Source organism: Ascaphus truei, chromosome 6 (genome assembly GCF_040206685.1).
Source record: "Ascaphus truei isolate aAscTru1 chromosome 6, aAscTru1.hap1, whole genome shotgun sequence".
NCBI classification, from domain to species: domain Eukaryota; kingdom Metazoa; phylum Chordata; class Amphibia; order Anura; family Ascaphidae; genus Ascaphus; species Ascaphus truei.
This window is the reverse complement of record NC_134488.1, coordinates 46,764,558-46,778,758: the sequence shown is the minus strand read 5'-3', so window position 1 is coordinate 46,778,758 and position 14,201 is coordinate 46,764,558. Positions and strand designations below refer to the sequence as shown.

The 14,201-nt window shown below is 46.2% G+C and overlaps 1 protein-coding gene across 2 annotated transcripts in view; it reads right to left on the bottom strand.

Annotated features, from left to right (window-relative positions):
• TRIM29 (tripartite motif containing 29) overlaps nucleotides 1-14,201 on the bottom strand; it is a 38,563-nt gene that overhangs the window by 9,043 nt on the left and 15,319 nt on the right. The window contains exons 3-8 of one of the 2 annotated variants that reach the window (XM_075604138.1): nucleotides 12,969-13,202; nucleotides 10,036-10,222; nucleotides 5,579-5,734; nucleotides 2,855-2,962; nucleotides 2,067-2,156; nucleotides 298-399 (exon numbers count right to left, since the gene is read on the bottom strand). In XM_075604138.1, the coding sequence (XP_075460253.1) occupies nucleotides 298-399; nucleotides 2,067-2,156; nucleotides 2,855-2,962; nucleotides 5,579-5,734; nucleotides 10,036-10,222; nucleotides 12,969-13,202 (877 nt within the window). The remainder of the gene's footprint in view (nucleotides 1-297; nucleotides 400-2,066; nucleotides 2,157-2,854; nucleotides 2,963-5,578; nucleotides 5,735-10,035; nucleotides 10,223-12,968; nucleotides 13,203-14,201) is intronic. The other variant, XM_075604139.1, reaches the window with a different exon arrangement.

The window sequence follows — 14,201 nt, the reverse complement described above, 5'->3', positions numbered from 1 at the left end:
CAGGCAGACAGACAGATAGATCCATCCATCCATCCATCCATCCATCCATCCATCCATCCATCCATCCATCCATACAGACAGACAAACAGACAGATACATACATATATACATACATAGAAAGATAGACAGACAGATACATAGAGTACATACATATATGAAAGATAGACATACATACCGATACAGAAATAGAAAGATAGACAGGCAACCACAGACATAGATAGGTACATAGATAGAATTATACTGTAGATACATAGATACAGATATAGCTAGATAGGCTACAGTATATGACATGCTTACCATTCATGTTAAAGAGGTTACTGTCCTGCTGTTTGGATGTCTCTGTAGCAGCTGTCTGCACGGTGGAAGAGAACTGATATGATGAAACTTGGCTGTTGCCTCCTGAAGAAACAGAAATATATTTATGAACAGGTTAAGATTCCAGGTAGGGCTGGAGACTATGTGATCACGGTTACCATGCAGATCAATGCAGATCAATGCATAAGAAAGAAGCGTTATTACTGCTTTGTGATTTTGAAGTGAAAGAGAATGAGGGGGACACGGGAGCCCAGAAAGGCTGTGTTTGGCAGTGGAACGTTGAAATGATTGCAAGTTCCAGCCTGCACCTGACTCAGTAACGTGTGTACCGGCCTGAAGGCTGTCCCAGCTACTCTGCTACATGGCTCACATACATGTACAGCTTAACAACAGTGGTTCTACAAAGCATGTTCAGTAACACGGTAACATCCAAGTCAGTCATGGTAAAAAGGGAACTTTGTCATTTTTTAATTATTATTATTATTAACTGGTGAATTTTGTCTTCCGTTTTGTACAAGTTGCCTGTGCTAATTCTGGGGGGGACACTGTTTCATGGACGCAGGGGACTGTAGGGTGTCAGCATGGAAGGATTTCTTTGGAGCAGCACTTTTTACTCAATATGGCCCATGATCTCCAGCTCCACGTATGCCAGGGGCGGCAACTCCAGGCCACCAACAGGTCAGCTTTTCAGGATATCCCTGCTTCAGCACAAGTTGAGCCACTTGTTGACCTCTTGGTGCCCTTTGAGGACTGGCGTCGGCCACCCCTATCTTAGAGCGTAGAAACATAGAAAATTATGGCAGATTAGATCCATTTAGTCCGCCTAGTTTGTCCCTTCTCCTTCAGTGGTGCAGCTGTTTTGCAGCTTTAACATCCATAAAAGGAAATATTGACTAAGGGTGAGCACTTTTCCTGGTGTTTTGGTTATAAAAAAAAATATGTTTTGGGTTTGCCAAAAATTGGTTGGTTTGGAGACAAGATAAAAAAAAGTGAACATTTTTGTACTTTCACAAAAAATTGTGGGTTGTTATAATAATAATTTGTTCTTGTATAGCGCTGTTAGTTTTACACAGCGCTTTACAGAGACATTTTGCCGGCGCGGGCCCCTGCCCCGTGGAGCTTACAATCTATGTTTTTGGTGCCTGAGACACAGGGAGATAAAGTGACTTGCCCAAGGTCACAAGGAGCCAACACTGGGAATTGAACCAGGCCTCCCTGGGTCAGTCAGTGTCAGTCAGTGTCAGTATCGTGTCAGTCAGTGTCTTTACTCACTGAGCCGCTCCTTCTCAAAAAATTTAACTGAAATTGGGGTGAACCCTTTTTGGGTTTTGCTTTGTATTTCGTTCCCCCCAAAAAGTCACATTTCGAGCCCACGAATATGCCCATTCTTAATCTGGACATTTTCTTTTATAACGTTGAATATGTGAAGGGTTTGTAGATTAGAGAACATACCCTTAAAAGGTAGTTCTACTTCAAAAAAAAATCCACAATGATCATTTTCCGTGGGTTATATTTCAGATGCCTGATTCTCTCCTTCATATAAATGCCTTACAGTTTCGTGTTTGTGTAAATGAAGTTTCACGTGGAAACGAGAGAATGAGTGAAAGGCGAGGAGAGGAGAAAGGGGAATTCAGGTGGGAAAACCCCACAGAGATTTGGAAACCCCATTGGATTGGTCACACTCTGAATCACGGGAACCACTATATTTTTGATTCACGGTTTTCGTTAGACATAAGAAGCCGCGGTTATACCTTTCAGAGCAAAGCTTGAGGGTGCAAGACTGGACGTTTCTTCTTGACTCTGGAAGGGAGAAGGGTCCCACATCCTAACATTGTAAGCGCCTATAAGAAGAGGCAAGCTTTGCGGCTATCCTCCGGCAATTGTGCTTACTAACCATACACTATGGTTCTTCCATCACTTGTGCCGCACACACGAGGTGACCGTGTTCAGAGGATATGTCCTGCTCTGCGTGTAATGCAGACACACGCTGCTCTGCTCAGAATGTATTATCATGATGCATTGTTCTGTGTGTAATATACACACACAGGCGCATGTTTACTAAGCAGTGCTATGCCACAAGACCCCTTCCAGCCTACACCAGTGAATGTGCCAGAAGATGTCTTCCAGTATTAGTAAATTTGGCACACGCTGTTCTGTAACACCAGCAATGATCGCTCTGTGTGTTATTCAGTCTCTGCATACACAGTTTGTCCACCTTGTATAACACATACATATATAATGCAGATAGACCCCTGCCTCTGTACAGACAGATATACTCTATGTGATATAGGTACACATTGTACTGCATGTTACACATACACACTGCTCTGCACATTACACACTGCTCTGCACATTACACACTGCTCTGCACATTACACACTGCTCTGCACATTACACACTGCTCCACACTGATGTAGCACTGATGCTTCTGTAATTCTGTAAAATACACTGCTGCACATTCCTCTCCGGGCCCCCCCCGCCAAACACGGTAGCCCTGCCATTGGTCCCAGTAGCGCATATTACATAGTTACATTCATACCTTTAGTCCCATAGATGCTGTTCAGGCTCTGTGGGGAGCTCTCCGCTAAGGTGCGGCCAGTCCCGGGAGATGCAGCCTGAAAGCCGGACGTCCGGTTATTTCCACCTGCTGCAGACAGCGAGGGAAGTGTTACTATGAGCATGTTATCTCCCGAGAGGTATTCATTATCTAACCCCATTTATTTCAAAGTCCCCTGACGGCGCGGGCGTTATCTGTCCCGGCTGGAGGGGTTAAAGGGCTGAGACGTACATTTAGAAAATATATATGTGATAATCGCATTTTATTTCAATAATAGCATTCATTTTAATGTTAGAAGTTGATACTGGTCCCACTGTTGGGCGTTCCTGGGCCAGTACCACCTGGTTTAGGAACCCTTTGCAGCAGGAGTGGCAAACTCCAGTCCTCAAGGGCCACCAACAGGTCCGGTTTTCAGGATATCCCTGCTTCCGTACACGTGACCGAACCACTGATTAAGCCACTTGTGCTGAAGCAGGGATACCTGACCTGTTGGTGGCCCTTGAGAACTGGAGTTGGCCACCCCAGGTCTACAGCTTTTCTCAAATGTTCTTTGTATCTTGTTCCATTTTTCACCTTAATGTTTTTTAACACAGGGTTGAAGCAGGTGATCTCTGGATCTGAACCCCTTTAATTTCAGCTCCGGGGACCCCATGCTTCTGGAGATACTGACCTCCGGAGGGGGTGCCGGTAGCTCCCATCCAGGGTTTACATTATGGCGTATTCTAAAAGCTCCCTGGGCCTGCAAGCCAATAGGAAGCTGTGATGTCACCGGGTGCAGATTCCTATTGGTCCATGTGACGTGGGAGCTTTAAACAGCAGAGAGCTGCAGAGAGATCCCGGCGGAATGGAATGCAGCTAGAATGATTGCATTATCCCATGATACCGGGCTGCTGTCAAATGGAAAATGTGATTATGAGACTTGTTCCACCAGGGGGCCACAGGGGAGTACAGTGAAATTGTGATGCGCCATCAAAATAATTACATAGAGGCATTTACAAATGTTTGCTTAATAGGTGTGAATACAAACATACAGATGTATGTATATCTTTATTTATATAGCACCATCCAGGTACATAGCTCTTTACAGCGGTTATACATGTGACATACTATTATATCACATGATGGGAAGAAGAGCTTCAGACATAATACATTAGGAAAAGGAGCCCCTGCCCCGAAGAGCTTACAATCTAAGTGGGGAGAACTTGCAGAGATAGTAGGGGTGCGTTCTGGTAAGTGTGTCTGCAAGGGGCCAAGGTCGATGTATGAGATGTATAGTGTCAGCCAGCGGAGCTACCCATATGCTGCGTTACAGAGGTGGGTTTTAAGGTGGGTCTTAAAGGTGGATAGAAAGGGTGCTGGTCGGGTATTGAGGTGTAGGGCATTCCAGAGGTGTGGGGCAGTCAGTGAGAAAGGTTTAAGGCGGGAGAGGGCTTTAGATACAAAAGGGGTAGAGAGAAAACATCCATGAGCACGGGATGGTGCACAGGGAGAAATTAGGGCTGAGATGTAAGGAGGAGCAGAAGAGTGTAAAGCCTTAAAAAAAGAGGAGGAACATTTTGTAACAGATATGAGATTTAATACAGTAGGAAGCCAGGAGAAGGATTTCATTAGGAGAGATACTAAGAGAGATTTAAGGGAGAGTAAAGTGATTCTGGCAGCAGCGTTTAGGATAGTTTGTAGGGGGGACAGGTTAGAGGCAGGAAGGCCAGACAGTAGAAGGTTACAATAGTCGAGACGGGAGAGAATTAGGGCCTGCGTTAAAGTTTTAGGAGTAGAGTGACAGAGGAAAGGGCGTATCGTAATGTGGAAGGAGGTAGTAGGGCCAGGTTTGGGAGGAAATATGAGGCGCTCTATTTTTTACATGTTAAGTTTAAGTCGGCGGATGGCCATCCAGGATGACATAGCAGAGAGACATTCAGAAACCTTGGTCTGTACATCAGGTGTAAGGTCAGGGGTTGAAAAGTAAATTTGAGTGTCATCAACATAGAGGTGATATTTAAACCCGAGAGATACAATCATCTAGAGAGTGTGTGCGAAAAGAGAAGAGGTCCCAGGACAGACCCCCACGGGGTACCCCCACAAACAGATCAACAGAGGGGGATGAGGTGTTGGCAAACAGGATGTAGTAAGACTTACTTTCCGCAGCACCACGAATGAACAAGCAAAAGTTTGTGGCGCCCGGGACAGTGTCGGCCGTGATTGCACTGTGGGTCCAAATGGGTCCAAACATCTCACAGCATTATTCTATCGGTGCCACTACCATCACGGTCGCATGACTGTGAGCAGCCGCAGCACCGAAGACGGTAAGTCTTGCTATGTCTGTATCCCAACCCACGATACCTCAACACCAGAGGGCAAAATCGCCTCCTTCAGCTAGACCTTAATGGATGATGGTACATTCATGTTAAATGTATCTGTTCTATGTTTCTATGTCTCCTGCCCTCCATTCCCCCATCCGGTTCACTTCCTGTAGGTCATCATGACATCATTAACACATGCAAATGGTTTCACAGGAAGTGGACACCATATTGGACGACATGTTTAATGGTCATTGGGTTGTATACATTGAGGTAGCTACAAACAATTTCAATAATATACGCGTAGTCTCACTGGGAAAATAAAATGCAGGGGCTGGCCGAAGGGTAGAAATCCCGTGTCATGGTAGGAAGACCAGGAATGTGAAAGTGTCTGAAGAAGGTTAGTTACCTTTCATGTTAAAGAGAGAGCCGAATCTTCCAAAAGAGTCATTTGGCTGGGACCATTCTGGCGCCATATCTTTCATCATGTAACGGTTCTCTCCTCCAAAGGAACGGTTCTCTCCTCCAAAAGAACGGTTCTCTCCTCCAAAGGAACGGTTATCTCCTGAAAAGGAACAGTTGTAAAGGTTTCATTACACCAAGCAAGAGATCCAAAAACCTCATAAGATAAAAATACTCTGTACAGAAGGATAATAGTGTACAGAGAGCTATCATATCCTCAGAAAACAATCAACTCAACTTAACTCTGCCCCATCTTTATGCATGAATGGGAGATCTGTGAGGTTTGGAAAGCTCTGTACACTTGAAGAAGAGACCTGTGAGATTTTGAAGCTCTGTATACATGAATAAGAGACCTGTGATGATTAGACATCTCTGTGCACATGAAGAAGAGACCTGTGAGGTTTGGAAAGCTCTGTACATGTGAAGAAGAGACCTGTGAGGTTTGGAAAGCTCTGTACAGAGGAAAAGCACTATATGGAAAAAAAAGTTACTATTATTATTATTATTACCCTATTTCCTCAATTCTAAGACGCACCTTTTTTTCGATTTTCACATGTCTGAAATCGGGGTGCGTCTTAGAATCGATGTATTAAAAAAAGTGTCTACAGTACTAACCCCCTCTTTTCACTTAACATGTTTCAGGAGAGGTCCCACGTCTGCAGATGGTTGAAGATGGACAGCGGGCGGGAGTCCGGTGGCGGCGGCAGGACAGGTCCCAAGTCTGCTCGTGAATGAAGATAAGAAGACAGCGGGCGTGCGGTGGCGGAGGCGGCGGCTAATAGATCATAATAGCAGGAGCAGAGCGGCATAGGGGAACGGCTTGGGAGGTGCACACTGTAACACCGGAAGTTAACCGGTGTCTGCCTTACGGTTACAGTGTGCACCTCCCAAGCCATTCCCCTTATGCCACTCTGCTCCTGCTCAGCTCTCCCTCTATTATGATCTCCTGCCGCCGCACCCCACCGCACGCCCGGTGTCTTCTTATCTTCATTCACCTGCCGATTTTTGACCTGTCCTGCTGCTGCACACCCACCCGCTGTCCATCTTCAACCATCTGCAGACGTCCTCCGCTGACATGGGTCCTCTCCTGAAACATGGAGAGTGAAAAAGTAATTTTCCTCGATTGTAAGGGCCAAATCGATGGTGCGTCTTACAATCGAAGGCGTCTTACAATCGAAGAAATACGGTATTATTATTAAGAGACATGAAGTTTTAAAGCTCTGTACACACAAAGAAGAGACCTGCACTATTTGAAAAGCTCTGTGTACATTTTCGCACCTATGAAGAACTCTCTCATGTTTGTCCATTAACCTTTACAGTACCAGGGAATCTGGCGATCACGTGGTGCACCCAGGTCCATGAAAACGGAAGAGGAGGAGCATCCACTTCCGTTTGGACCGGGCTGGCCACTCCGTTGAAGCGGTCAGCCAGATCTGCCCCTGCAAAAGGAGGATGTGCCCCTGATGTACCTGGTACTGTACGTCATAAAAGCATCTGGCAAACCAGGCCCATGTCGTTCCCGCTGCTTCATTAGGCCAGGGGGTGCTCAAATCCAATCCTCAAAAACCCCCAGCCCCCAACAAGTCAGGTGTTTAGGATATCCCAGCTTCAGCACAGGTGGCTCAATCAGAGTCTCAGTCGAAGACTGGGATATCCTGAAATCTTCACCTGTTGGGGGAGTGGGGGGCTTGAGGACTGGAGTGAGCCCCCTGCATTAGGCCATTGAAAGGTTAAAAGGTGTAAGTGTGCGGGTGAAGTGTGATGGTTAACACTTTTGGTGCTCGAATAACAATAAATATCTCATCATATATCAGAATATTTAAATATAGTGGAGTACGTGGATGCTGGACTGCCTTTTATTGACTGAAAACACTTATACGTACTGTAAATATTGTTTTGCATCAGCACACCCACAATCTCACCCTGATGCAGACAATACTGGTACCATTTTAATATTGCCCCAATAAAAAAGGTATTCCAGCCAGCGCTGACCACAGCTTAATTATCCAAGAAGGACAGAACTAGTACTCACGAAAAATCATCTTAATTTGGGGTTTAATGAAGAAGAGAGGTGGTAGGTTAATAAAAAGAAACAGCATGGTGGGGAATATAGCTGCAAACAGAAAATTAAGAAGAGTAATTAAGCCTCCCTGTGTGACACCTACTGCATGATCTGTGTAATTTCCTGTGAAGAGTACAGGGGGGTTGCAGTGAGTCGCTAGCATGGCAACACATATTTCAGCACCAAACATGCGGAGAGCACTGAGAGCAAAGGTTGTCTTGTCCCTAAATCTCAGTCCACAATTAACCTGAATGTAGAACAGGGGTGAGCAACTCCAGTCCTCAAGGGTAGCGTTTCCCAAATGGTGGGTCGCGACCCGGCACCGGGCCACGGCACCAAAATTGCCGGGTCACAGTGAGGCTGGCCGCGCGGTGTCTCCCGTCCCCCCCGCTCAAGTTAAAAAACAATGGCGGCGATTCCCCCCGCGGTACCGCGCGCTTGCGCAGGGCAAGCAGGGCCCGCTCCCTTCCTCCCCCCGCTCCCAACGTGGGACGGAGGAGGAAGTACCAGCTCCTCTGCGGCCCGCACGTTACATTAGGGAGGGTGGAAGTACAAGCTCCTACTGCGGCCCGCTTCCCCCTGCGGCCAGCTTCCCGAGCTCACCTCCCGTGGCATCCCCTCCCGAGCCCACCTCCCGTGCCCCCAATCCCACCTCCCGTTCCCCCAATCCCACCTCCTGTCCCGGGAAGCAGGGGATATCAGGGGCAGCAGGGGAAAGCGTCCGGCGGCAAGGTAAGTCACCCCACCAAGTCACTGCCTCCCACCAAAGTGTCCCTGCCCCCCCCTCCCACCCACCCAAGTGTCACTGCCCCCCCCCCTCCCACCCACCCACCCAAGTGTCCCTGGCCCCAGAGTGTCCCTGGCCCCCCCCTCCCACCCACCCAAGTGTCCCTAGCCCCCCTCTCCCACCCACCCAAGTGTCCCTGGCCCCCCACCCTCCCACCCACCCAAGTGTCCCTGGCCCCAAAAGTCCCACCCACCCAAGTGTCCCTGGCCCCCTCCCTCCCACCCAAGTGTCCCTGGTCCCCTCCCTCCCACCCACCCAAGTGACCCTGGCCCCCTCCCACCCACCCAAGTGACCCTGGCCCCCTCCCTCCCACCCACCCAAGTGTCCCTGGCCCCCTATCCAGTCACTCACATCCGTCGTTGCCTGTAATTCATTGTTTGTGTCTGTGTGCGTATAGGGGAGAGCGAGTGTGTGTGTGTGTGTGTATCAGTGTCTGTGTGTGTGTATCTGTGTGCATCTGTATCAGTGTTTGTGTGTGTGTGTGTGTCTGTGTGTGAATCAGTGTCTGTGTGTATCAGTATCAGTGTAAGTGTGTGTGTATCAGTGTCTGTGTGTGTATCAGTGTTTGTGTGTGTGTGTGTGTGTGTGTGTGTGTGTGTGTGTGTGTGTGTGTGTGTGTGTAGCAGTGTCTCTGTGTGTGTAGCAGTGTCTCTGTGTGTGTATCAGTGTGTGTGTGTATCAGTGTGTGTGTGTGTGTGTAGCAGTGTCTGTGTGGCTGCGTGTGTGTCAGTGGCTGCGTGTGAGTATCAGTGGCTCTGTGTGTGTATCAGTGTGTGTGTCAGTGGCTGCGTGTGTCAGTGGCTGTGTGTGTGTGTATCATTGGCTGTGTATGTGTGTGTATCAGTGGCTGTGTGTGTGTGTATCAGCGGCTGTGTGTGTGTCTGTGTGTGTATCAGTGGCTGTGTGTGTGTGTGTGTGTGTGTGTGTGTGTGTGTGTGTGTTTGTATATCAGTGGCTGTGTGTGTGTGTGTGTGTGTGTGTGTGTTTGTATATCAGTGGCTGTGTGTGTGTGTGTGTGTGTGTGTGTGTGTGTGTTTGTATATCAGTGGCTGTGTGTGTGTCTGTGCAGGCCCTATAGGTCAGTATAGGCGATAAAAATTTTAGCGGGTCACGAAAAAGAAGTTAAAAAATAACCGGGTCACGGAAAAAAAAAGTTTGGGAAACCCTGCTCAAGGGCAACCAACAGGTCAGGTTTCAATGATATCCCTGCTTCAGCACAGGTGGTTCAGTCATCGACTGGCCAACTCCAGTCCTCAAGGGCCACCAACAGGTCAGGTTTTCAGGATATCCCTGCTTCAGCACAGGTGGCTCAATCAGTGGCTCAGTTGACTGAGCCACTGATTGAGCCACCTGTGCTGAAGCAGGGATATCCTGCAAATCTGAGCCTGTGAGGACTGAAGTTGCCCACCTCTTCTCTAAAGAGATCCAGGAACCATGAAGTGGCATACAGCCGCAAAACGCTGTAGAGGGTGTTCGCAGAGGGCTGTTTTCGTATAGTTTGCTTTGTTATGTGATGTTTAAAGTTTCTAATTTTACGGGCAGTAGTAGTTCTTACCATTCCTCTCCACCAGGTTCCGGCTGATCTCATTCTTACAGATCTTCTCCACATTCCTCTTGCAGATGGTCAGCAATTCGTCCCTTAACCCGCCCATGGCCTGGGACAACCGTTCCCCTTCCAGCGTCACGGTGTAGGTCGGCAGGATAGGGATCGGAGGAGCCATTCTAATCACCATTTGAAACTCCTGCAGAAAAGGATGAGTAGGCGTTAGCAGGTCATTGTGAAGTTACGAAACCGGTCAGGTTACAAGATCGGAGCAACACGGCTGCTCTCACGTAGCTTCCCATTTAGGTCACTAAGTTTGCAAAACTGGCCACTGTACTTTTCATGGCTGCGGAAATTTCGCTAGGTAGTCGCCCAAACATCAACAACTCATTATGCAATAGAAATTCCCCACCAAAAGTGTTGCTCTCCTAGAATGTTCTTTTTTTTTTTTTTTTTTTTTTTAATTTTTATTGGAAATTCTGCAGACTTGTATATACAGTATATTTTTAACATGCATAGTGTAGCAGATTCTTATACAGGTATCTCTTTATGTTTTATACAATATTTGATTGGCATTATTTCCTTTTTTTTTTTTAATATAGTAACACTTAAACCTTCAACTCAACTTGTAAACATTTACTTGTACTATGTCAATCCGTTATATCATTTTACCTTCAACTTATTCCCTCTTTATAGTATACCCCAGCTTTTGCTTCATCTGTATTGACCCTCTGTCAAACTAACCAAGTCATTTATATAAGGATAATGTCCTAGAATGTTCTTGACGTTTCCTAATTGTGGAGAAGGGTCATTTAAACCTCCGTAAAATGCAGGATTTTTTCAAAGAATGCACTCATTTGTACAGATTTTTTTCCCGCGACTTTCAATAAACTGGCGAAATCATTCCCACTTCTATGCAAACCGCTCATCTATTTTCAGATTCAGGGATATACCGAATAAGTAAACATGGGAGGGATGTTGATCCAGGAAGTAATCTGATTGCCAATTCTTGGAGTCGGGAATGAATTTGTTTTCCCCTTATGAGATATCATATCTTTGAACGTCTTTTTGATGATGCAGACATAAAGCCCAGCGTTCCAGGGAAATCCTTTCTTCCGGTATACGCGTACGTGTCTGCACCTTCAGGGATTGTCAGGGAGTTTTTGGGTGTCACAGGATCCTGTTTTCCAATGAAACAAGGCGTTTGCCGTGTCTGGGTGGGTGTAACACCGGAGCTGGGCATCGTTTCAAAACCATCTCATATTTCCCCTCCCCTCTCTCTCCACTGCAGCAAACGCCCTATTTCAGGGTCCGGGTGGTAGTATCACCAAGACTGACACACAGTAACATCCCGTTATTGACAGATAAAGCGACATTATGCTACCGACATTGAAGCAGCAAAATGTGAAATCTTACATTTTTTTATCTTAATAAAGCTGTACTAGATAATGGTGACTGGTATTATTAGGGGGGGGGGGGGGTTATAGTCAACTCAATGCACATTTTAATGAGTTTTAATACACTGTGCGTCCTATGATTTCTACAGCAGGCTTTAGCCACCTCCCCAGCAGTGCCAGATCTTTGCAACACTTTCCTGTATGTGATAATGAGTTGCCAATATTCCCCGCAGTTTAAGCTGCAAACTGTAACAATAGTCAATGTTACCTATGTAATATACGGATACATTGTTGCTGCTGAGTGACTGAAGGATTCGTTGAAATTGAAAGGCGGCCATTATGTTAGGCACACACGCAGGATTTTGACAGATTTGTAACAGGAGCACCCTACGATTGCCGGCGTAGGTAAGAATGTAGAATGTTTTGTGAATATAAGTAGCTCTGAGGATACCATGTTGGATACGGAAACATAACACCTGTTCCTGTTCCAGGTAACATCAGCTTTATCAGGGCTTTGTGGGTCAGAGCCTCAGAGACATTCACGTACATGTAGGGCAGAGTGAAGTATTTGCTCAATGAATCCCTTTGTGTTATAAAATACAGCCCCGTCAAATAGAGTGACATTTCCTTAGTGAGATGTGTACGTCCTATTATACAGCTCTTGCGCAGATCAGCTTTGCAACGCCATGAAACGTGCCGACTGAAGCAGTGCTTAGGCTCCAGAACGCCACCACCGGGATGAAAGATTAATACCCATTGCATCTGGTGGCAAATATCAACCTGCTTTCTGGTTACTTCCCAAGAATCAACAGCAGAAGATAACATTTATGTATCTAATTACTAAAGTCTCCTGGCTGCAAGACTGGGGCAAAAACTGTGAGAACTGCTGAATATTTATCAGAGAAATGATATCCCGTTAAAATGAGTTTTTCCTTTGCTTGTGGTGTTTTTGGATTGGTTCCCCACCAGGGGATCTTTGATATAGAAACCCCACTGTTGGTTTTTGAATTGTCTCTGGGAAAACCAGGAAAGACATTTTCCCCCCTCACTCCCCCCCCATTGAAATCTCCCCCATAAGGAAACACTAAGACAAACCAAAATGTTGCCTTAAGCTCCTGTACGATGCACAAGGACAACTGCTAACCAAAAAGGGAGGAATTTCTTAACTGCGTTTACAAAAAGCTTTGCTTTCCCTCTCGATACACCTTCAGTCTTGATGCTCATGTGTAGGAGGTATCTCAATCATCAATGGAAATATGGACCACACACTTACAGGAGTGCACATGCTTCTCCGAATGACCTTCCCATGATCCACTATCATCAAGATGATCCTTGTAGTGAAGATAGTTGACAAATACACAGATCTTTTCCAGTAATGAGTTACCCGCACAGAAACATTTGGATTGGTTTTCGCCATCGATTATTAATACTATCTATTGCTTTTTGTTAAATCCTATTCCTTTCACCTACAAAAAGCTTTTTTAAGGCCAACGCTTTCTCAAAAAAGGTTTGCTAATCTTCTGCCTTCCATGCTCCCCATCAACGTACCTGCAGGAACAATACAGCATCCGTGGTATGGAGCAGCTTGTCTCCATCGTGCTGCCGATCTTGCAGCTGGTCACGTTTCACCTGCAGGTCATTCACAGCTTGCTCAATGATGTCAATGGCAGCTCTCTCTTTCTGCTCCAGGTTGACTTTCACCTCTTCCTGCTGTTTCTGCAGTTCCCGCACCAGCTCCTTGATGCTGTGATCCACAGCTGCCTTTTGGTTGATTGTATAGTTCTATGAAGAAGAAGACATTAGTTCACGGTACATGGAAACAGTCCAGAAACCTGTGTCCTCGAGGTGTCTATCTATCTACTGCTGTGCTTTCCAAACTTTTTTGGTTAAGGAACCCCAATTAAAATTCTGAGGGACCCACAACCATTTCAGTTTTCAAATGACCAGAAAATGGCAGGGAACCCTTTAGGGATGCCCGGGAACCCAAGGTCTCCTAGGAACCCTGGTTGAAAAACACTGATCTATTCAATGAAGTGATCAAGTAATCTCCCAATTAACAGCAGTGTGCAATAAGCTAGATATGAATGTCCTTTCACATTCGCATTATAACACAGAGTAATGATTGAATATCTTACACAATAATGGAAATCAAACGCTCTCATGAAACACAACACTTTTTCTTTTTCTACACTAAGTCCCTGTGCCAACGATCTTGGAACCTGAGGCACAGGGGGTTAATGTGACTTGCCCAAGGTCGCGATGAACTGACAATAGACTTAGAACCGGATGAACACGCTCCGGCATTCTTACCACTAATCTACTCCTTCAGCCCATTAAACGTGTCAACAGAAACAGCGCGGCTATCTTCTAGGCTCCTAACCTGAAAATCCAGGTCGAGCAGCTCCGAGCACCAGCAGGTGGGAATATTCCCACACAGGCTTTCCATGTGAGTCAGAACGTGGGAGGCTGCTGTTCTGCGTACTCAGGGCAGACACTGGACACTGTGAATAATGCTGTTCAATGTCAGCACTCACCTGCCAGCTGAAGACTTCGCCTGCCAATTACTCCTTCCTTTATTGCACACTTAGCTATTGAAATTCAATTGGGAGTTTACTTGGACACCTTATTCAATAGATATATTGGACGTTTTTAAATAAATTCCACCAGGCTACAAAACCAGTGCAGAAGAACCTCGCAATTGCATTACATAGGATTCAATTGCTTTGTGCAATATGGTGCTGTTGGCATTGGTTCTGCCCCGGTTTTGCTACTGCGGTCCTC